A 24,484-nucleotide genomic window follows, 5' to 3' on the forward strand; every position below is an offset into this window, starting at 1 on the left:
TTTATATCACAGGCAAGTTTTAAGTCTTTAGAATGGGTAATTCTGGTGCTTTTTTTTTTTTTTTTGTGGATATGCAGGAGGTCCATCAGAGTGGGGTCTGACAATGCCCTGTATGCCAGGCATAGATCTCCCCTCAAAAGCCTGTAGGAGGCAGAATACAGAGATAGGGCCTTGAGGCAGTCTACATAGGACATATAACTTACTCCCTGTATTCTTTTAGTGAGGAACCTCTGTGGGCATTCCCATTGTTGGATATGCCTGGTTAGGTACATACCAAAGGGGGCATTGTACTCAATGATAGGTCTGATGAATGCTGAATACAGTGGTACAATGATTTCCTTGGACTTAGATGCCATACCTTTGTTTATAAGCTGCGAAACATGAAATGATTTCCTCACCACTGTAGACATATGATGATCAAAGGCTAGATTAATATATCTATGTGTTCCTAATCCCTGACTACTGGATCAATTCTAAGGGGTGTGTTGTCAATATGATAGTTACCAGGGATGGATGACTTCCCAAAGGATATTGTTATGCATTTCTTGGCATTTAGTTTTAGTCCATAGCTCTGACACCAGTTGTTTGTCTGTGTGAGCCCCCTTCTAGAGAACATTTGTGTCAGTGTGAGATTCAATGACAGCTCCTAATTTGCAATCATCTGCAAATTTAGCCAGCCAGAGACCACTGACATTGGCCTTGACTTCTGAGAAGTAAATTCCAAAAAGGAGCGGTCCAAGGACTGATCCCTGAGGGAATTCACTCGTAACTGGCCTCTTTGTAGAGGTGGACTCCCCAATTCTAACTTTCTGGGTCCTGTCTGTGAGCGAGCCAGTTGTCTATCCACTGGGTGACATACAGGTTTGTACCTAACCTCTTGAGTTTGTCAACAATTCCCAAATGTGGTATTGTGTCAAATGTCTTGGCCAGGTCAAGGTAGGCAGTGTGAACGACTTTGCCCTCATCCATTGCTTTGATGACCTTCTCAAAGAAGTCCTCATAGAGGTTGAGTAGGCATGATCTGCCCTTGATGAAACCAAACTGGGTTGGGACCAGTGTCTGGAGGTTTACTGTATCGCTATTGATCATCTCCATGATAATTATTTTCATGGTTTTATATATAAGACTAGTGAGACTTATGGGTCTGTAGTTCCCAGGGTCTGTAGATGGCCCACCTTTGTGCAGAGGGATGATTGTTGCCTTTCTCCATTCATGAGGCACGAAGCCTATTTGGAGGCTACAGTTAAACAGTAATTCCAGAGGCCCTGAGAGGTCATGTTTCATGCTATTTAGAAGGCATGCACCGACATTGTCTGGGCCCATTAATGCAGTGTTCTTGGTCTTAGAGAGAGAGAGCTAATAAGTTTAAATACATGGTGTGGGTTTCCTGGTACATAGAGGGGAACCTATAGCTTCCAAGGAAGTGGTATTGGATTTTTCCTATGGTGATTTGGGTATATATTAAATCAGCGAATGCTTAAAAAAGAGAATGCTGATTTATCGACCCCATATAATTGAAAGCTTACAATCCCAAGCAATTGGAACAGTTGGAACAGCTATTTTTTCCCCAGGGGAAAAAAAAAATCGCTGTTCCACAAAAAAAAAAAACATAAAAATAAACACTTCAAAACATTACATAAAGTGGGGGGGCTTTGCCCCCCACCCCCTACTTAAATATACCAACTCCAAGATCGCACTACAGTGAGGGAAAACGGCAAAGTAATGGAGGCGGCCAAGCAATTTTGTTCCCAGGGAAAGAAATCTCTTATATGCCGTTTCGCTATTTTGCTGTTTCGTACTTTCAAGTTCGATCAAGATGCGTTCGAAGGATTGCATCTTCGATTATATAATAGGAACCCAATGATGTGAACATGGATCAGCTCAAGTGCATTGCCCTGTTTCACCACACTTGAAGTATATTTATTTTTGATGTAAACAGAGACACCTCCACCTTTAGTCCCTGCCTGTGAAGTAGTTGGCCTAAATGTGTGGAAGGCATTATAATCTTGCACTGTTTGTGTGCTCTCTGTGGCTTTAAACCATGCCTCAGTGACCACACAGACATCAGCATTCTCTAGGATAAAGAGAGCTTCTAAGGAGTGGAGTTTTTTGTTTAGACTCCTAGCATTGAGCAGTAATACCTTTATCCCAGTCCGTTCTCTCTTGTTCTTTTAAATAGGCTTGTAACTTCTCAGTAGCTTCACCCCATTTATCCCCACTTTACTCAATTTTTCTTGTGACATTTGATTATTTTTTTATTTGGCTTACTCCACCAATGTTACCCTGCTCCTCAATGCCTTTTCCATTTAACGTGGAAGGATTTAAATTTCATACACAACTAGTGCATGGTCAAAGACAGATGGGTGCTTACTGGTTTTATTTAGTGCTCATGCTCTTTTGATAGGTAAATCCTATCATGTATAGACCAAATCCCATATCTTACTGTATAGAAGGTGTATGTCCTGCTTCCAGCCTCATTACCATGTATCACTGTAGCCATCTACATTACATATCTGTTTAATAATCTTCCTATCGTGTGTTATTGGTCATGCTGTGGGTCCCCATTTACATTTGCCTGATGCATAACTGTGTTCCAGTGTTCTCCTGCCAGTAATATTCCTTGATGATAATTCTGTTAACTCTTCTACAAAATGCCTCTTCTTTCCTTGTTTTTTGGGGCAGATATATGTTTCCTAATGTGATCCTATGACTTCCCCAACATCCCCTTGTCAACAAGTACCTGCCACTTTTATCTATTTTATTTTCTTCTATCATCATTATGTTTGCTCCTGTTTTTATTAAAGTAATTCATCCCATTTCCTTCCTTATACAGTTCCTTGTGCTTGCATTATTATGTCTTCATTTTCCTTCTGCTTTAAGTGTTTCTCTTGCATCATTATCTCATGTCTCCCCCTTAATGCATTCCAGTATTTTACACTTTTTACCCTCTTCAAACCATCTATTTAAGTTCTATGTTGTTACCTTAATAGCCATATCTCTATTTGCCCTTTTCCTTTTCTTTTTTCCTATATTTTTGAAATACAGTGTGTTAGCTTCTTTCTTCCTTTAGCCCTTCTAAACTTTTCCAGACAAATATTGCTTTTACTTCTCTTTTATTTAGTGCCAGCTTTTTAGTATTTCTGTTAAATTAGTAAGAACACCCTATGTAAATGCATGCTGTACAACTATATATAATGCTATATACATCTCTTTTGGGGGTCATTATGTATTTCACAGTGTTCTTGTTCACTTCTCTCTACTATCTTTCTTCCCTCCTTATATTGTTCTTCTTGTACTTTGTCTGTTTCCTCTCCCAGTGCTTACTATTCATTTACACTATGTGCATCTTTCTTTTTCTTCCATTCCTTACTTATACGTTCAGTCCACAACACTCTTTTAATTTCTTTTATGCTTCTTCCCTCTTTTTGTAGCCTCTCTTTTTTAAGTTCAGTTTAAATTCTTCATATTTAGTTATTCCAACGCTCATCCCCAGACCCTATCTGATCATTCAGTTTGCTTGTTCTCTTTCACTTAGCTTTGTGTTTATTATTTTACTCATTCCCATTTACTTTCAATTTCTGTTATTATTTTTCTCCTGCATATTCCCTCTCTATTATAGTAAATCCCCTTTCATCTTGATCTTAATTTTGTATTATCCTCCCTTATACATGTAGTACCTTTCAAGATTAGGGCCTTCATCACTACACTGCAAACTCCAACTACATTAAAATATTTTTGTAAGTGAGTTAGCAAGCCTATTTTCCCTGCTTATGTTTTATCCTCCTTCCTGGTACACTTATTTCAACTAGACAGAGACATCTTTTTTAGATATTAGTTGTTATAAATCCCATTTATTTGCTGTGTTGTGTTGCATTATGTTATGTTGTTTCCCCGCTGTTTGACATTTTTCTCTTTCTGGTTGTCATATACCTTGCCATTTGCTGCAGTTGTACATTCCAACCCCTTTTCTTTCTCTGTTTTTATTCTCTGCTATGATTTTTTACCCATGAAAACCCTCTTGTGACTGCTATTTCATATTCTAAATGTTCACTACTTTAACTATTTTCTGATGCACGCTTTATTTTCCCACATTGAAACATTCACATGCACAATGTTATTGTACATATTGCCCTGTCTCGAGTATTTCCCCAGTTGTGTTACTTCTGTAACTGAAAATGTCTTTCAGATCAGGGTTACTCTTCCAATGATATATTGTCTCTGTAATTCTGTCAGAGACTTATAAAACAATTTATCAGTGTAAAATAATTTAACAAGTTATATTTTCCATTTCTATCTTGCTGAGTGTTACAGTATATTCTAGCTATTATGTCACTCTATCCAGAGTCTTCTATTGCTCTTACATTTTGGACCAAAACCCTTTTATATGTGATTTCCCCGTGTTCTTACTTAACTTTTCTGCTTTCATTCTTCTTGTCCATTTGTCTCCTCTGTCCAGTCATTTATTGCATTTTACTCCTTCTCTGTGTGCAAACTCTGTCTGAACTTTTTAGTGTGTTGTTCTGCCTCCTTTGCTTTTCGAACATTTTTCTCTTGAATACAGGACATGGGTGAATGGGTGATCACTCTTCTAATCTTTTTTCCAGTCTTGTCTTCCCCCTTCCCATGCTCCACTTTTATCCAATTCTTATATATTCGGTTTATATCGGTCAAATTCAGCTGAGGCCATCACTGGTTCAATAAAGGATTTTACTCTGTGGGGGAAAAACTTTCATCATTGGTAGATAAACAATTTTAAAATGAATATTCAATTGTCTGCACTGTTTAAAATACTGTGTGAACCAGCTGCTTTTTAACCTGTGCCCAGTGAGAAATCATGATCAGCAAACACCTGTTGTTTGCCAGTGGTTAAGATTTTGCCCTGTTTCCATAGTACACTTAATAGTTGTTCTTTTAGTTGGAAATTCTGCACTTTAATGACTGTTTGGTGGGGAAACATTTGCCCTGGTCTTATAATGTTGTACATCCTATGGGCTCTTTCTATAAGTTTGTGTTTCGTATTGCTTGAACGTTTACTTAATGGTTTGATGATGAACCACCAACAATCCCTTCCTTCTACTCTTTCTGGAACATTTGAAACTCTGATTTTTTTCATTGCTCTTTATGTTCCATTTCCTGAATCTTGTCTTCTAACTCCTGTTTTGCCACTTCCAGTTCAATCAACCTCATATTTACTTCTCTTTCCCCTGCCCTTAGAGCTATTAAGTAATTCATGTAGATCGATAGGGCTGTCTCCACTTCATTGATTCTTTTATCATTTTTTTCATATACTCCATTAATGAATCACCTATTTTATGCAGGTAGGTATACATTTTACTTATTTTTTTTGTCATTTAAGTCAGCCATTTCTTTTCTGTGATTGCTGTCTGGCTGCCATCTCCTTTTCTTCCCCTGAGCCATATTTTTTCTTCTGTCATCAGGCTTAGCACCAATTTCTTGCTAACTATTTTTCTCCTTCTTTTAGATATCCACACACAACCTGTTTGCACCATATATCTTTTCAATTATATTTTCAGGTAGCTATATTTTCTTTCCTATAGCTTTATATTTACCCTCTGGAGGAGTGCACCATTTACACGACGTTCAAACATTGCGCCATACTGGGAAGAGTCCACCATCTCAGTTTTTATATTATCTTTTGTTTAGTCCCTTCCCACATATTCTTAGCAGTCAGAATAGAATACTTTCTCAATCCACACATCTGTGTGTTTCATCTGTTATCCATATTCATAAATGTGCAGCAGTTTTGCGCTAACCTCCCTAACTTTGATGTTAAATTTAGTCTTTTGGAAATGGTCGATATTGCATCTTAGTTTACTGAACATTCTATCAAGTCTGCATATGATGTTGTAGATGCTGTTTCTAAGGCTGCAGCTACTATGACTGTCACGAGAAGAATGTTGGGATACAAGTTCAGAATTTTCCAGAAGAAGTAAAGGCATGGAAAAGGATATTTTATTTGGAAATCCCCTAATGGAGTTCTTAAAAATGGAAGACAGAGCTAAATTAATGCAAGGGGTTAAGCAATTATTTGTACTGACCATTCCTAAATAGTCAAGGATCTACCCTCCTAATACAGGACCATTTATTGAAAACCCTTTAAGTCAGGCCAGCATACATCTGAACAGCAGCTCAAAAAGAAATAGCAATGTGACACCAATAACAAAGCAGATGGGCCTTCAAAAATCCTCTGATATAAGGTCAACTTAAAATATAAAAAAAAAAAGATCTGTTATAAAGAAATATCTGCAGAAAACATATATCCTTCCAACTCTTGTTTCTCCAAAATTGTAAAGGCTGTCAAATAATTTGTCTATTTGCTTAACAGGGACTCTCTTAAAGAACAAGGAAGCAAGATTGAGTCAGAATGGCTGCCTGCCTGAGGAACATATCTGGTGAGAGGGGTAATCTGAAAGTTATTGCACAGGGATATATTTAGCTCCTTATAGAACTTTCTTGAATTAGAGAGAGAAATTGTTTGCACCACAGAAGGCTGCTTTTGTCTGTTGGTAACTTTTTTAGCTTCATTTCACAAGGAGATAAAGCAAGTCTAGAATAAAACTTTCTGTGGCATGTGTATACTCTGCCTTAAATTCATAAAGAATAAATCTGCTCTGTGAGACAGCCATGCAGTCACATTAATTTCTCAGGGAATAAGGCTGTTGTTTGACATGTTTGTGCTTCTAATAATCCAGACATACTCCACATTCTGAGTCACTGACATTCTTCCACTCTGCCGTTAGGCATATTCACTTCCTTGGTCATTTATGAGAGAGAGATTTTTTCTACTGCCCTAATGTATATTGTGCCAGTCTTACCTGTCATTCATTTTCCCGTAATCAGTTTACTGTCAGGACACACACACACACACACACACACACACACACACACAAACTCTTATATACTCCAAACATACATGTGTAGCCTGCTCAGAGTGCTGTCAGTCCACTTATCTGCTTGCAAGTTAGAAGTGGGAGGAAAATGGAGACCATGGTGAAAACCCAAATAGAGGCTGGTAGGATATTCATGCTTTGCAAAAGATGGCCCTTGAGCTGTGAAGAGAATCTGAGGGCCAAGCACAAGGACACCAAAAATACAGTTTCATGACATTTTATTACTCAGCACTGGAAATATGTGTAGTCATGCTGTATAGTCAATCAGAAATTTTCTTTTACAGGAGCCCAGCAGTTTCTGCAGTGCTCAGTTTACCTAATTACCCACAAGGATATATATTTTTTAATGTCTGAAGTTGGAGCGGAGGATCAAGACTATTGAATTAGTAATGAGCTCTTTCCTGTAGTTCATGGTTCAATTCCTTTATCCTGCATTTTTCTGCAAGTTTAATGAAATAAAACATTTGTCTTCCACCTGGAGTGTAAAAAAAACTATACACCACCACTCCAAAAAGTATCACACTGAAAAGAGATATTAACACATTTATCTTTTAATGAACAGACATTTTCAGAAGTAAAACATATACAGAAGGGTTTAAATAACAAAGCTAGAAAAATCATGCAATCCATGGCTAGCCAATACACACAAAAAAAAAGAAACAAAAACTCTTAAATAATTTATAACTTTACAAACCTCATCTTTAATGTATCCTTAATATTATATTTATCATGTCATTCAGCTCTGGAGACACATTGGTCTCAAGACTGAGTTACCGGCACAGTTCTTTAATTTCCAAGAGATTTTCCAGATCACTTTTAAAGTTCACTGTTTCAACAAAGTCTAAAAGAAAAAAAATGAGTATCTTTCAAAAACTTCAGATCATATAAGTAGTTAGTTTCTAGTATCCCTTCTTTTAACAGCCTGTAAATGTTCATAAACTTACTGAGACAGTCTTTTCAACATAAAATGAATCACAGGTCCAACATAATGCCTAATACACAATTCCTGAAGAATTACACATAAAATTGTTTCTTTGCTACAATAGATTTTTCATACATTTAACAATTGTGGATGGGCTATTTTTCATGCATTTACAATAGCTACATAGACCGCAGGAGAACATCCTCAAAGACTTCCTTGTGACAAAGACACTAGATGACATTTTTTGTAATTTTCAAGCAATATTTTCCAGTAGACATTTCTTTTGTGAATAAAGTTGGATTAAAGCCATATATTTGGAAGTAGCTCAGCACTGCCCCTGACATTCTAGTTAGTACTAAGAATTTGTTTAATGTTAGAGCTACAGACTGAGTATTCGGTACAAAGATCACTTTCAAAGTTTGTATGTCACTTTATTTACGGTTCCTTCCAAATGAGTGCATTTCAAAATGAGTGAATACTGTGTGTGTCTTTAATAACGCATGTCATCAAAAATACTATCAGTCACTTGAATGTCATAGTCCCTAGCTAGAAACTTATTTTTCAGAATGTCTAACTCAGCAGAAAAACTTACCATCTCCTGACTTAAGTGTAGATAATTGAATAGCCTGACTCTATAAAATGTTTTCTGCAGTAAAGATGCATGTGTTGGTGAAAGTGAGGTTCCTGTAGACTTTAAATTGAAGATCTCCTCTACGTTCATCCAAAATGTTCACAGATTCTTTGGACATGGCTGTAAATACCAGTTGAGTAGTGGAATTTTTAGCTACACTGGATGTATTAAATTAATTTAGAATGAATGGAACTGCTGCATGGTTGAAATATCCGGCAGTTCTGAAAGTACAGAGAAGGTTTACGCTACACAGTACTGAGGATGTTTGAAAGTTTAAACAAAGGTATCATAGACAGCTAAATAACACAGGTAGTAAACATCTGAATTGCCTGAAAGATATGGCCTGGGAAAGCAACCTATCTTAGACATAAGGAAAAGTGACATAGAGACACCGAAAGGACATGAAACACCAAATGCTGAAACCCCCACAGGTAAAAAGAAGAGGCCAGGAAATTCAGAGGTGCTTTATGCCAGTAAAAGAGGTGAGCAGGAAATAAATCACAAAGACATCTATAATCAGATGAGAAAAGAGACAAGGTGGTGGAGGAGAAATTAGGGGAAGAATTATATCAAAGAGAGAGTAGAACAAGAGCTTTTGGCAAATGTTTTTGCATGTTTGAAGTTCCATGATTATATTTATGGTCGACCTATCCAGGTAGAAACTAACCACCAACCTTTAGTCACTATTTTGAGAAAGCCTATGGCTACAGCTCTAGCTAGATTGCAGCATATGATGCTCAAATTGAAGAAGTACAGTTTTAATCTTGTTTACACAAAAGGCAAATTTCTTTATCTTGCTGATATCTTATCCAGATCGCCCAGAAAAAACACAGAACAGCATAACAATGAACAACTTGATTTTGAGATCATGGAAGTGAGAAAACTTTCTTCCACATGTCTCAGAACTCACACAGCTTCAGACACAATTTTTCAGAAGCTAAACCTCTTTATCAGTCGAGGGTGGCTTTCAAAGCAATCTTGTTTACCAGTAGAAGTGCAACCATATTTTCCTTACAGAGATGAGATTTTGTCAGACAATGGTATCATGAAAGGTCCTAAAATGAATGTTCCAGCATCCTTGCAACAAGAGTACATCAAGATCTTACATTGTGGCCACTCAGGAACTGATTCTACCAAAAGAAGGGCGAGAAGTCTAGTATTTTGGCCTTCTGTGTCAAGAGATATTGAGAAAGTACTTTCATCTTGTTCAGTATGTAATAGTACAAAGCCGCATCAACAGAAAGAACTACTTCAGTTAAGCCAGATTCCTGAATTACCTTGGTCGATAGTAGCCACAGATATCTTTGAGTGGAATGGTCAACATTACTTGGTGTTAGTAGACTCTCCTAATTCCAAAAATAAAAGAGTATGACCACCAAAGCTGTAGTTAAAATAATTTAATTGCAGGTAAGTGCTTTCATATAACACTTCATCAGATGATAAAACAGACATAAATCCAGTGTCCTTAAGTACTCATTCAATTCAGTAACTAATTAATTAATCAATCTATCAAGGCATTTATTCAGTAAAAGGACCCACATGGCAATAAGTTTTAGAATACTTTCTAAAACATTATGAATATAGTATTCTGTGTCATTGTTATTAGTCTTATTAAGGATCTGCATCCAAAATCCCACTCTCTCCTTATTTCTTGAACTCTCCCCTCAATTCATCATTATCTCTTTTTATCTCTCTATTATAACATTCTGCTTTTGCTATCTATATGAGCCTTAAGTGTACAACTCTAACATATCCCTTCAAATCAGGTAATCCTAAACTACTTTGTTCTGTTGGGAGGATCATATTATCCCACTTAACCCTTCCTTTGTTCCCCTCTCAAAAATTTTTCACTGCTTGTATATTACTATCCATCTCCATAAACAAGAACTTCCAGTTTCCAATTTTTATGTTATCTTTAGTTTAGTGTCTTCTCGATTTATTCCATACTCCTAAATACATCATCTTATTGTGTACCATAAATATGGGTATTGCTGAACCAATTTGTGTGTGGGTACTTAATTTATGACTATAGCCTCTATTTTATCTTCATTAATTTCATATCCCAAAAAGTTCAACAACACTGAAATATCCTTTTCTTCATTTGTCAAGTATAAAATAATATAATCTGTAAATAAATATGGCTTTCCTGACTACCATACCAATTAGATCCCTGAATTTCTGAGTACCTTATTTTGTTAATGACTCTAAATATAAAGCAAATAACAAAGGGGAAGGAGGACACCTCTACCTGGTTCCTGTGTTCAAACAGAATTTATCGGAGAGGAATCCTCCCACTTTAATTCTTGTGGAGCCTTCAGATATCCTACTAATTAACCTTATTATTTTATCAGGGTGTGAACATGCTTCCATTATCATACTTGTAAAATCCCAGCTTACTCTGTTAAATGCTTTCTGTGTATCAATTGCCTTACAATTTGCTTCACTGTGGATCATCATTGTTCTGTTAATTTCTTTAAATGTTTGCCTCCCCTCCACAAAACCACATTGATCCATATCTATTAATTTTGGCAACACTTCTGCCATTCTTTTAGCTAGCATAGACATAAACACTTTATAATCATGGTTTAATATTGACATGGGTGTATGTGAAGCTGGGTCTGACAGGTCTTTACCTTCTTTGGTAATACAGCCACCACCGCTTTTCCTCCTGAGTCATTCTCCATCTGGTCAACTAGTTTCCTTAAAGTTGAAAAAAGTGTCATAATACTTTTTTCTTTGTTGCATGGTATCCCTTGAAGTAAAAACACAGAGCCCAACTGACTGCTACACATATATTATCTTGCTTTTATGGAAAGCCAGTACTTTACATGCATTGCACAGTGCACCACACAAGCAACATGAGACAGCACTGCTAGCCACTGTACCAATGTGTTGCCCTGTTTCCTTTCACCTCTTTCTTATCTATTAAAACATTGTATATCATTTGAAAGTGAGTGCCTGTATTCCCTTCTGAGTGTTTCGTTTATTGCTTTAGCATGTAGTCTGCACCCTGTAGGCCCCCTTTCAATATTATTAAGTAATATAACCTTCCAAGAAATGAAGGTCCATACAAATAACCACTTAACAGCAAAATGTGTTCTTAAACTTGGATGTCACCATTGTACTTTACCAGCAGTGGACATTTGAAATAATTATTTGAACTCTTCTCCTGCTTCCTTTACTGTGAAGTCTGTGCCAATAAAGAAACATTTTTAGTATTACAACTTTACAACGTTTGATTTTTTTCTTTTCCTTTCTTTTGCAGTTCACCCAACACCATTGCCAGAGAAGACCACAACAAAGGCAACTAAAAAGAAGGAGGAAGAGAAATATTATACAGAAGAACCAGTGGAACGTATGTTGAAGGCTAAACTATATATTAAACTTAATGCATTAAGACCTGGCTAGGTTGAGTCATGCTGGCATATAAAGGGAAATGAAATGCTGATGCATTACTCTTGTTGCCTCTTTTTGTACTGATGTATTTTGAGTAACTCCTATAACCATCCCTCATCTGTGAGATACATCTAATTCTGGGATACTTTTTTTGTGTCACTGTGATCACGTATCTTAGAATACAGTCTGTCTTTAAGATTTGTTAAGTTAGATATGTTCACTTTGTGTTTCACACTTTTGTTTTAGTCTCAAGTCTTTTCTTGTACTGTTTTCTTATTACTTGTATAGAGTTTTGTATCGGTTACCATGGTTACAAATTAGCCCTTCTGTCTTTTCCCCTAAACTATGTAAGCTATGGAATTGAGTTCCTACCATGCAACTATGTTGCAATAATGGCTAATAGTTACAGTTTTGTCTGGATATGGAAGTTATTAATAAAAGTCTTCCTGTGTGTCATACCCCAATAAAAATCTGGATTAGGAATTTGTTAGGCACAATAATGTGATGTTAGCAGTTTTTTAAATTTTTAAACTTTTTTATTAAGTTTTATTATATTATAAAGCCAAAGTGTGGTTCTTACACGTGTGCATATTATTATTACTTTACTAAATATGGCTTGTCTTTGTTTTACCTGTTAGGTATTGTTTAAGCTATTTAATTTTTGTCTTGATTCTTTAACAATGTCTTTGAATTTTACTTTTATTCACAAGCCTAACCAAATATCTGTATCTACAGTATTCACAAGTAATGAGGCCTAATGTCACTTGTGCTCCCTGACAGATTTTACCTTCGGACTAAGCATAGTGTTTATGCAAATGCTTGCAATAGCTTTGCTAGTTTAGAAAATACGATCCAGCACTGCTGCAGACAGTGGCATACCTTTCTCACCTAGTAGAACCTCAAAGGATTAATTTTAACTTTATCATATGTATAAATACAGCGTACTGATTTTTAAATATGAAATGGAAGAAAGCTGTCAGGATTCTTGCTCAGACAAGCATGTGTACATTTGCATGCACATGGGATTGCAGATTTAAGAACTCTGTAAGTAGAAGTCTGGAAGATGAATTACTGCATGAGTGGAATACAAATGAAGGTTTGTGTTCTTTTCCAGCTGCTAAATTCCTTATTCTTTTGTAGTTGAATTCCAGGTGCCACCTGCAGAACCAACTAAGATACCAAGCCCAGAACCAGGTATGGTAATTGTGAATAGTAAGCACATTATGTGTAACTCATTTGTCAATCTATCGTAGAAGTTTAGAAGTACATAATTTCTTTAAGAATTCATAACACCCAGGGATGTCTAATCATGTAAGAGTGCAGCTTGTTATCCACTGATGGTCATGAGACAGGCAGTCTTGACTGGAACCAGATCAAAGTAAGTGGGAATCATTTAACAGCAATATGTGGAAGCAGTGAATACTCCAAAAGCGGATATACAGGCAGTGGCAAGCATAGCTTTATGTGGGCTCTTTGTTGAGAAGTTTTCTGTGTCATTAACTTTTAATAATGAAGAACATTATGGTTTGCATGTAGTTTCTTTTACTCTCCCCCTAGTATTAGTGACCATTAATAGAATGAAAACTCCAGATGTTATCAGTTTTCCTTACTGCTCCCATGCCAATAACTGAGAATGGAATAGAAAACCAGCTCAAATGTAATATAATTATTTTGTTAATATCTTGCTTCTTATGCTGTTATCTATACAGATATGAGCAGGCTTTATGTCGCTACCCCTCCTGCAGTAAATGGGAAGCCCATATTTATGTAGTCTTAGAACAGATGACAAAAGCATATGAGGAAAAATGCTAAAATTTCACAGGCAGTTGGGATATGACTTTATTGGTAAGCTTTAAAATATATTAGTTAACACAGGCAGTTCAGACTCTGAATGTATATCTGTTTTATGGATGATTATGAACAGTTGTGAAACATGCATATAATATAATATATTAAACCTAAGCCTAGGCTGACTGTAGGACTGTTACTGGCTGCAAGAAACAATGAAACTGTCACCATGGGCTTACATGAGTTAAACCAAATGAATGTAGTGCATTCATACAATTGACTATATTACCTGTTTTGGTGCAGGAAGCATTGTGGGATTCCTATTAGAATGACAAAAATGCATTTTGTCAAATGCGTTTTCGTCGACACATAAAGAGCGGACAGGCAAAACAGCGAAGGGGTTGTTCAGTGAATTCTTTCCCTTGGAAAGAAGTCGCTTGACCGCTTCATTGCTTTGCCGTGTTCTGCACTGTAGTGTGGTCCCTTGTCCGGTATAGCTCCCGAGCGTGAATGTGCAACAGTTACTGGCCTTAGGGTTAGGGTGCGGGTTAAGGTAAGTGCATACGTATGAAAGTGTTTACTGTTTTTTTTTTTTTTTTTTGCGTTAAATGTATGGTTGAGTTAAGTGTGTATGTGTTTTCAGCTGTTTACTTTTGTTTTGGGGGGTAGAATTAGGGTTAAGGTAAGTGTGTATGTGTTTGGAACTGTTTACGTAAATGTGCAAGAGTTACTGACCTTAGGGTTAGGGTGTGGGTGAAGGTAAGTGCATATGTTTTAAAATGTTTACTTTTTTTTTTCCCGTTAGATGTATGGTTGGGTTACGTGCATATGTTTTTTCAGTTGTTTACTGTTTTTTTTTGGGGGGGGTACAATTAGGGTTAAAGTACATGTGTATGTGTTTGGAAGTGTTTACTGTTTTTTTTTTTTTTTTTTTGGTTGGATCAGCGATTTCTTTCCCAAGGAAATCGCTGTTCATTGCTTTCGACATTTTCAGCTTTTGCTGAAAAAGGGTTGATGAAACATCGTTCGCTGTTTTAAGCGTTCGATGTTTTGATATAGACCAGCATTGTGGATACAAACTATCATATTCCTAAACAATATACTCTCTGTCATACCATCCTGAACACTCCCTCCATATGCTCTTAAGAGTTAACTGCTTCTAAGTGATGTTTGCAAATATAGTGGGAGTTAATTACGTTAGCTGTATTTTAGGGACATGAACTGTCTCATGATGTCTACATTTAGTCTTGTCACAAGGCAGTGTGTGAGGAGATATTATGGAAACTAAAAAATTGTGCGTATGGATTGGCAGGTGGTTAACTTAGTACTGGTGAAAAGTACAGTGGGAGAATCCTGCTATTTTCTACTGGAGTAATAAAGACAGGAAAGTTGAGTGGGCTGCTTGCCTCCTATGTTCATAGGAATCATAAGAGGTTCAGGGCTATTGAGTTTTCAACCATTATACTTGGCCAGTTCCCACCCTAGACCCTCTTGAGGAAGACTAAGCCAGTCATGCTGGGGAGAATTCACGAATACCCATCTAATTATCCAGGTCCCATTTGAAAAAAAAAGATAATGTGTCACACTGCTTTATTTGAGGGGGTGGGGATGTTGGGTCTTTTCCAGAGCTGAGAGAGAAGCTGAGCAATGAATCAGTCTTGTTTTATTGAGCTGTTGAAGCAGATTTATATTTCTTGTTCTGGTATTTCTGAAACTGTTTGATTTGTGAAAGTTCAAGAGATCCTGGACTACTGGGACACTGATTGCTCAGAAGGCAAGACATGAGTTTCATCTGAGTAGCTTATGAAAAAAGGAAAACACTGACAGTGCTTCTAGTCTTTTGTTGCAGCTTAGGGGTCTTAAACATGTGATCCTCTTTGTAAGGAACATCTGAGGGCTTTCCAGCTGTTTGATATGTCTAGTGAGGTACATTCCAAAGGTGGCATTGTATTCTATAATGGGTCTGATCAGTGCTGAATACAAGGGGACAATAACCTCTTTAGATATGGATAATATTCCCTTGGTGGTCAGCTGTGTCAGCTAGAGGGATTTCCTGACAACTGTTGCTACATGGTGGTCAAAGGAGAGGGAATTATCAACCCATCTTCCCAGGTCTCTAACTACATCATAATTTTGAAATAAGGTGTTAGTGCTGTGCTATGAGGATGGTTTGTTTGTGGGGATTCAAAATAATCTGTAGCAATTGCTATTCTCAGTCTGAAAATCTTTTTTTTTTTCAGATTGGATAGGGGTAATATGATAGTTTTTGCTTCATTGGCATGAAGCTTTTTCGTCCAGTGATTCCATGTGTGTGCAGCAGTAAACGTGCTAATAACCTTCATCCTGTCCTTATGCATCCCAGTAGAGCCATCTAGCATGAGGCCCCTCTCATGGACACAAAGCTTGCTCAAATGAGGACAGAGCTATTTCATATTCTTTGGACTGTCAAATAAAACAGATCTGAGGAAATGCTTGATTTTTGCATTTTGGCATCCAGCATCATTTATGCCATTGTACATACCATTTGTGAGTTAAACAAAGTGAGGACTGTACTGAAGTCAAAATAAGCAATTCTGAAATGTCAGTTCTTAAGAAATGGTGCCTCTTTAACACTAGTTGTGTTTAGTGAAGACTGATTTGGAAAGCTTCCTCATGGAGGGATGCTAGGTGGATAATTCTTTATGTTAATGGGAGAACAAGGACATTTCTCATGTATCTGCTTGCAAGTCGAAAATAATGTGGAGAGCTGTGTATACTACAACTGTAGACACATTATGTAAAATCGTTCCTGGTATGTAGTCTATTGCCAGCATCACCACTACCTTGCCAAATTATAAATGCAAATAAACATATCTTAGACTTATTAAAATCCACTGTATAAAACAGCTGCCAGTATAGCAGAGAGAGAGTTAAGGCTGCTTATGTACCATATCTTGTAGACCTGGATTTCCTCAGCTTTTCCTTTCTGTGGTTATAAGTAATTTACCCATATGCGAGGTTTCTTAGTAGCCCTTGAAAAGAAACAGTTGTAGCTAGTGGGTCTTACCTAGTTAACAGATCCAGAAATAGGAGTTGTAGAAAAAAGTGATGGAAAAGGAACACTAACTTGGGCTTGGTCTTAGTAGGGATCCCTGTGATTTTTCAGGATCTATTTAACAATGCTATACTTAGGCTTTTGATTTGGAGTAGTCTTCCAGGGAGAACCACTCATTTTTCAACAAACTATTAGACATATTTTAAGTAACAGATCATACCTCACTACCAGATTAGCATTTTTTTCCACTGATGCTTTCATGAGACAAGTACATTTAGCCGCAGGGGGCTGTGGTTGTAGTCTCAGCATCTGACTCATTTTGTTTACCCAGTGAAACAAATTGTGCAGTGCTGTTATTTGATTAGTTTTCAGAATCTGGGCTTATTTCCCTTACACACACACACACACACACACACACACACACACACACACACACACACACATTGATATTAATTACACTCTTACATTTCATCTTAGCAGTATAGTGCATTCCATAGGTCTTTGAAGTTCTGAGACAGAAACCTGAATAAACTGTTTAGGAGTAGGAAACTGCATATGTTTATTGCCAAGGAGGATATGTTATCACTATGGTACTTTATTAGTTTTTTTTTTTAATGTGAGCAAAAAAAAGAGCACTGGATTTATAAGGAGCATCGATAAAATTATGTTAGAATGCAGCAAAGTTGGATACAAATTCCATGCTAATTCTTCTGACATCTCTTAATTAGATTTTGTAGGAAATAAGTTTTGTTGTGTAAATGGTTGCCCTATTCACTATCCCTTTTATAGTTTTTACCCTCTGTTTCTCCATGATACCGGTTGATTTGTGCTCATCAGTGTCCCAGATATCTTAAATTCTGTTTTCATTAACCTTCTTGGCAGATGGGAAGTGTATCAAATGAGTAAGTTTTTCATATTTTCCATTCTGAATCAAACATTCCACAAAGCTGCAGTAAGTCACTGTTTTAAAGGAGACAGTTGTTTTATGTTGTTTTGTTAGAGGGCAGCAGCCTTTGACAGTTTTTTTTTTTTTTTTTCTAAGTTGGAAGATTTGGGAAGGGTGTGAAACAAAACAAAACACATTTCCTCTTTAAAATGTTGATGTTGCTAGTGTATTTTCATTTAGGTGTTTAGCTTATTTAGTGTATTATTTAAAAACAAATCTGTTCTCTAATATAGCACTAAGTGATGAAAGTGTATCGTTAGTAGAGCTGGCTCAGTTATAGTTATATTGCATATTTGTAATGTTTGTTGTTAGAGTAATACTAAAGCATGTTCTATACATTTCACAATTACTATAAGTTTTTTTTGGATGAATTCCCTTTCCTGCTCCTGTCAGTTGCCAGATACACTAATGAAGAAAGCCTTGCAGCAGCATGGAGGATGTTTTCCAAAAGAGTTATATAGCAGGACGCACCTCATGGTACAGCATACTGCCTGAAGCAGGTTCCCATGTTCTCTGTTGTGATGTGTATTGCAGCTCTCCAGAAGGCAGGCTATAACTAACTGCTGCTATAGCAGATTTCTTCTCAGCAGCCAGCAGGAAGTAATTTAGGAATGGTACATCTCACACAAGAAGCAAAAGCTCACACTCACATTTTGTCACCTTAGCGACAGTAAATTCATTGTTTCAAACTTAGACTGTGAACTTAATTCAGTGGTATGTTATCAAGTAATGCTTTAAGTACCCACTACACATTCTAGCTCTTGCTTCAGTGGTCATCTCTTTCTGATTTAGCCATTCATAGCATAATACTCTGCAGGGGTTCAAAATGTATAAAGTAACAGCAAGACTTTTGTTATTGGAGCACCCCACAACCTCTACCCCAGATTAAATGATTGAGTTTTTTAGCTTGGTAGGCTGTTGCTGGTGAAAGTGCCTCCATGATACATTGTATACTTCTTTACCACTCGTTCTGCTTGTTTAAAACAATCCTGGTATCATTTGCAATACGTTGTTAAGAAGGAGGTAACGGTCAAGCAGTAATTCCTTTGTAAGCATTGACACTTACCATTAGTAGAACTGAATCACAATACTTTTAATTCACCTGTGGTCTTTGAGTGCTTTTACATAGCTGTTATGGTGTCATATTTTCACAAATAATTTTCTTAATTGTAGAGAAACCTGTAGAACCTCACTACGATGATCGGGAGGACAAACCTGTTATAGAGCCTGTGGACTATGATGATGGTAAGTGTCATTTTGTGTTACACAATGGATGACAGAAAAGGTATGATGAGAAAGTGCCTGCTGAGAGATAATGTTGTTCTCAGTTTTCTTAATATACTTTAAATTATTTAATTTTTAGTAACCGGAATAGCCCCTTTGAACAATTTCTATTTACAGGGAAGGACTAGGGAGAGAAGCTCTAGTAAGTGCACAAATTATGTAATAAAAAGAATATAAAGACAAAGAACATATAATGTCAATATAGGTATGGTAACATTGTACTTATTTTATTTATTTATTATTTATTTTATAGGTTCATAGGTGTGTACTAGGCTAATGGCCCTGGAGCCTTTACAAGCCTAGCCCATAGGATTACCCTGGCATCGTGCCACCCTACCTTAGTTCCCAGTGCTTCTGTCGGGTAAAGCCACTGGAGTGATCCCTTGGGTGAATTTTCTATTTCCCATCCACTCATCAAGATTTCTCTTGAAGAGGGCCTGTGAGGTGCTCTGCTTGACATGTATGAGAAGTCTATTCCTTAGCATGGGCAGTCTCTGGGTTATGAACCTGTCCCTCCAGCATGTTTTGTTGATTGTGGTAATGAGTTTGAGGTCTCTGGGGCGTGTAGTGCGGAGGGATTGGGATTTCTTTAGATGTAGCATTTCTAACAGAGCTGGGTCAGACATGGCTTTGTAAGTCAAGCAGAGATTGCCTAAGTAGACGATATGAGACAGATAGTAGTTGGAGTTTTTTGAGTCTGTCTATATAGGACAAATGTTTAAGGCCTAGGATCCTCTTTGTGAGGTACTTCTACAACCTCTCCAATTGTTGCAGGTGTCTAGTGAGGTACATGCCAAATGGAGCATTGTACTCAATGATTGGCCTAATGAGAGAAGAGTAGAGGGAGACAATGACCTCTTTCTTCCTGGATGCAAAACCCTTAGTAATGAGATGTGCCACATAGAAGGACTTTCTGGCCACATTGGCAGTGTGGTGGTCAAAAGAGAGCTTGCTGTCAACCTGTGTTCCCAGATCTCTTATAACATCTTCTGTGTTCAGTGGACTACCATCGATGTGGTAGTTCATGGGAAATGGGTTTTTCCTAAAGGGGATGATGACGCATTTTTTGGCATTGAGCTTAAGGCCATGGTTCTGACACCAGTCGTTGGTCTCAGTGAGGCCTTTTTGTAGGATGTCAACATCTCTTGGGGAGTTAATAATAGCTCCCAAGTTCCAATCGTCTGCGAACTTTGTCAGCCTGAGTCCCTTCATGTTGGCCTGGACTTCAGAGAAGTAGATACCAAATAGGAGAGGACCCAGGAACGAAACCTGTGGGACTCCCCTCGTGACTGGTCGGGAGTCTGACTTGGAGTCAGCTACTTTCACACTGTGGGTTCTACCTGTGAGCCTGTTTGCAACCCACCTAGTGATATAGGGGTTGATACCTTGCTTATTGAGTTTTTCTATGATTCCTGAGTGGGGAATGGTATCATAGACCTTGGCCAGATCAAGGTAGGTTGTATGAACCACCTTGTCTTCATCCACAGCTCAGGTGACTGACTCAAAGAAGTTGACAAAGTTGAGCAGGCATAATCTACCCTACACAAAACCAAACTGTGTGGAATCCAGAGTTTGGAAATTCCCTATATCCTCGTTTATTAGGTCCATGATGATACATTCCATAGCTTTGCATATCAGACTCATCAGGCTAATGGGGCGATAGTTGCCAGGGTCTGTAGTCATTCCTCCTTTGTGGAGAGGGATGACTGTAGCAGTGCATCTTTCGGTAGGGACAAAGCCTGAGGTGAGGCTGTGATTGAACAGGACACACAGGTGAGGTGCCAGTTCACTCTGTAGTTCATGTAGAACACAGCCAGGGATATTGTCAGGTCCCATAAAAGCTGTATTCTTGGCCTTGGACAGCGCTGTTTTAACCTGTGCAGCAGTAATACTGGGTGCCTGGCAATTTACTGGTATTGTGACTGGTCCTTTGGGGGGAGGGCTAAAGTTGGCTCGGAATCTGTCGGCCAGTATATTGACAATATCTGTTGGCTCGTTATAGGAGGTACCATTGTGCGGTAGCTCAGAACAAATCTGGGTATTGCCGTGGAGATTCTTTACATAACTAAATAGAAGGCCTTGTGGTTGTCTTTAGTATCTGCTGCAATTCTGTTTTCATAGTTAGCTTTAGAGGATTTAATGAGGGATCTCAACTTTTTGTTGAGGCTGATAAGGGAGTTTTTCCAGTCTTGGGACTTCACGTTATTCCGCCTCAGTTTCCTCCTTCTGTTGTAGAGTTTGTTTATGGCAGGGGACCACCAGATTGTCTTTCTTTTTTTTTGAAGGAAAGCGTCTTGGTTCTATTGGGTATGGTGGGATCCATGCATTTGTGTTCGTGTTCGTACAGTGCATTGGTGTATGATTTGGCAATCATGCAACTATTCTCCATTTGTATGGGTGCCGTGAAGTTAGCCACCTCTGTTTTTAGGAGCCGAAAGTTAGCTTTGGAGAAGTTTTACATGGTGGTTACCTTTGTGGGGGGGTGGGGTGGGGGTGAGAGGGATGTGGATTTCCAAGGTGATTAGTTTGTGGTCTGATCTAACCAGGGAGGAGTTGACTATTTGTATAGAGCAACGGTCGCCCATGTTAGTAATGACCATTATTTTATTTTATTTATCTCTTCTTGATTGGGTTAGTTATGTAACACAATTGGAATTACAAGAGTTTTACAAAACACAGACTGTCTTAATGCAAATATTATTCATATATGACTTTGCCAAAAGAGTCATACAGAGCTTACAGTATGGAACAAGGTCACACATGTGAAACAACACAGAGCTAAACATTATGCTCCTTTATACACATACTACCTAGCACAAAATATATAAAAATGGTGGGCAGAGATCATCTTGCAACAGTAACTGTCCCCTGTTTGTACCATTGGGGAAAGAAATAGAGATATGATTTAGGCTATATAGAGAATGTAAGAGGGAATGAAATCAGTTTTATTTAAGGCACAGTAGCTCAAGTGTTTAGTAAGGGTAAAGTAGCTGTAGTTGTATTACTAATTAATTTTGGCTCATTAGTGCTTGTAGAAATAGGTTATCTATGTGTGTTGCTCCATAATTATCTGTGAGTTTCTAAAATAAAAGTAGTTTGTTTAAAGAAAATCTTGATGTAAAGAAGAGTGAAGGTGTTTACCAATCAGCTATGGAAGTAAGCAAACAATTTTGTTGTGGAGTGAGCAGTGAGTAGGGCAACTGTGCTACTTTAAGACTAATAACTAGATACATAAGAAAGCAACAGTTTGGAACCAATAATTATTGAACTGTGGAACCTAGAGGGGACTAGCAGCTTACAACCAATAAGTAATGAACTGTAGCACCTAGCAGGATTGTGTATGACATAGTTAAAGCATTTGGAAGTGGGTGGAGTAGAGGATGCAGTGTTTTTGCAAGAACAGGAAATGTTCATGGGATCTGCTAAATGCAAAACCTTTGAGACAGAGGATGAAGCAACAGAGACCCCAAAACAAAATGAGCAGGCTGAACAACTATGTTTGGAATAGAAGATAAGGCAAGGAGGCAGAACTTGACATTATATGGAGTTTTGGAAATGAAGAAGGACCGAACTTGATTAACTATGTGAAAACCAAGATAGCAGACTGGACAGGGTTTGCAAAAAATTCAGAGGGGATTGTAGCAGTAAAGTGTTTGCCAGTACAAGAGTCAAGTGTTAAGTATGGGAAATCTAGACATATGTACTGAGCTTTTGACATACTAGGAGAACGAGTAAGTTATCTCCAATTGTAACAGCCCACTAGAAAATTTTCAGAGGCTGGGCACCTGGTGTATGCTGAGCACGACTATACAGAGTAATCGTAAAGCATCAGCTGAAACATGTAGAAACAATAAAACTGTGTCAAAGAAGGTGGCCAAAATATAAATTGACATTTTCTTTTATACTAAAAGTGTTTTGGACTATTGGTATATTGATTTGTGAGAATGAATTGAATGCAATAGTAAAGATAAAAGAAACTGCCTCCCGAGATTAGCCAAACTACACATTGAGCAAGAGGATGCAAGGACAGAATGCAAGCTATATATACTACTATAGAAATCAAAGATGAGTGGAAAGACAATGTAGATTTAGTGGAAAGAAGAAAGTAATTTATGTGTGCAGTCCCTGAAATAAGATGGCTTGAAAGGCATGATAGTTCACTTGAGTGGTTGGACAAGATTATAGAGATTTTCTAATAATGTGTTCAACTTTTCAAGAATGTTCACCATATGTACTATTGAAAAGCATAAGTTCTGGCCTGGATGATTTCCTTTTAACTCTATAGATGGACCAGTATAAGTAGCAATATTTTTAAGCAAGGGACTGATGTACAGTATGATACACAAGGAAAAAATCAGTCGTATGAAAATGTTAGCATTAGATTTGAAGTAAACTAAAGTGAAATATAATCAAAGGACTGCATACTTATGACATTTTGAGACTTTCGTTTTTCATAAAACATGATTAAATATTAATTATATGAAAATGTTTAATATTAGGTGTGAGACAATGTGGTAAAGATGGTGAAGAATTCATCATATTAGAAATGTTTTTATAGCTATATAAATAATTGTGGTATTTATTATAATATTCATATAACACAATCTGTGATGGAGTATTAATTGTATTGAAAACTTAGTAATACATTTACAATGTTGTGACATGTTATTAATTATATGACTAGATGGCTTTACTTACTATATTAATAAAGAAGTTATGTCTTACCATAACGTTCCATCTGTGTTGTTGATGTTCTTCCATTCATCACTGATGGATTCATTTCCGAGCCCTCGGAACCGAGTCGGCCTAATACCAAGCTCGCGTACACCAAAACCTCTCGAGTTAAGCTGCTACCCACGATGCCCTTCTCCCAGTTACCTCAGATTGAGTTTGCATGCAACGTATAGAAGTAAAAGCAGAGGCCATTTTTGCGCAGAAACCCTAAAACACCACAAGGACCCATAAGATCCACCAGGAGTCTTTGGTGGGGAACGGAGGGTGGGATGTGATGAATGGAAGAAGATCAACAACACAGATGGAACGTTATGATAAAACATAACTTTTTTATCTGATATTGTTAATCTTCTTCCCATTCATCACTGATGGGACAGAATCCCAAGCTACTTGAAGACCTGTGTGACCCTTATGGAAGAACATTCCTGAGAATCATTGAGCCAAAGACTGCTGTTCCCCTGGAGACCATGTCCAATTTGTAATGTTTGATGTAAGTATGGGGTTTAGCCCAAATGGCTGCTGTGCAAATGTCATCTATAGAAGCTCTGGAGTGAAAAGCAACAGAAGTTGCTATGGCTCTCGTTGAATGAGCTTTGATATTGACAGGTTTAGGTTCATTTGCTTGTGAGTATGAAAAAGTAATACAGTCTCTCAGCCATTTTGATAAAGTGACTTTTGATACAGCACATCCCATTTTTGGTCCAGAGAAGGAGATGAAAAGTTGATCCGACATGCGGAAAGATTTAGTCCTGTCCAAGTAAAAACGTAACTGTCTATGTGCATCCAATGAGTGTAGACAGTATTCTCCTTTATTGGAATAATTTGGGAAAAAGTCTGG

The 24,484-nt window shown here is 37.5% G+C and overlaps 1 protein-coding gene across 1 annotated transcript in view; it reads left to right on the forward strand.

The window, feature by feature from the left end:
- The window catches only part of LOC122812004 (inactive carboxypeptidase-like protein X2), a 730,993-nt gene that overhangs the window by 184,807 nt on the left and 521,702 nt on the right, over positions 1-24,484 (forward strand). The window contains exons 6-8 of the mRNA XM_044084217.1: positions 11,730-11,819; positions 13,001-13,054; positions 18,802-18,873. Of these exons, the coding sequence (XP_043940152.1) occupies positions 11,730-11,819; positions 13,001-13,054; positions 18,802-18,873 (216 nt within the window). The remainder of the gene's footprint in view (positions 1-11,729; positions 11,820-13,000; positions 13,055-18,801; positions 18,874-24,484) is intronic.

The sequence above is a fragment of the Protopterus annectens genome, chromosome 9.part0, assembly GCF_019279795.1.
Source record: "Protopterus annectens isolate FY-2018-M chromosome 9.part0, PAN1.0, whole genome shotgun sequence".
NCBI lineage: Eukaryota > Metazoa > Chordata > Ceratodontiformes > Protopteridae > Protopterus > Protopterus annectens.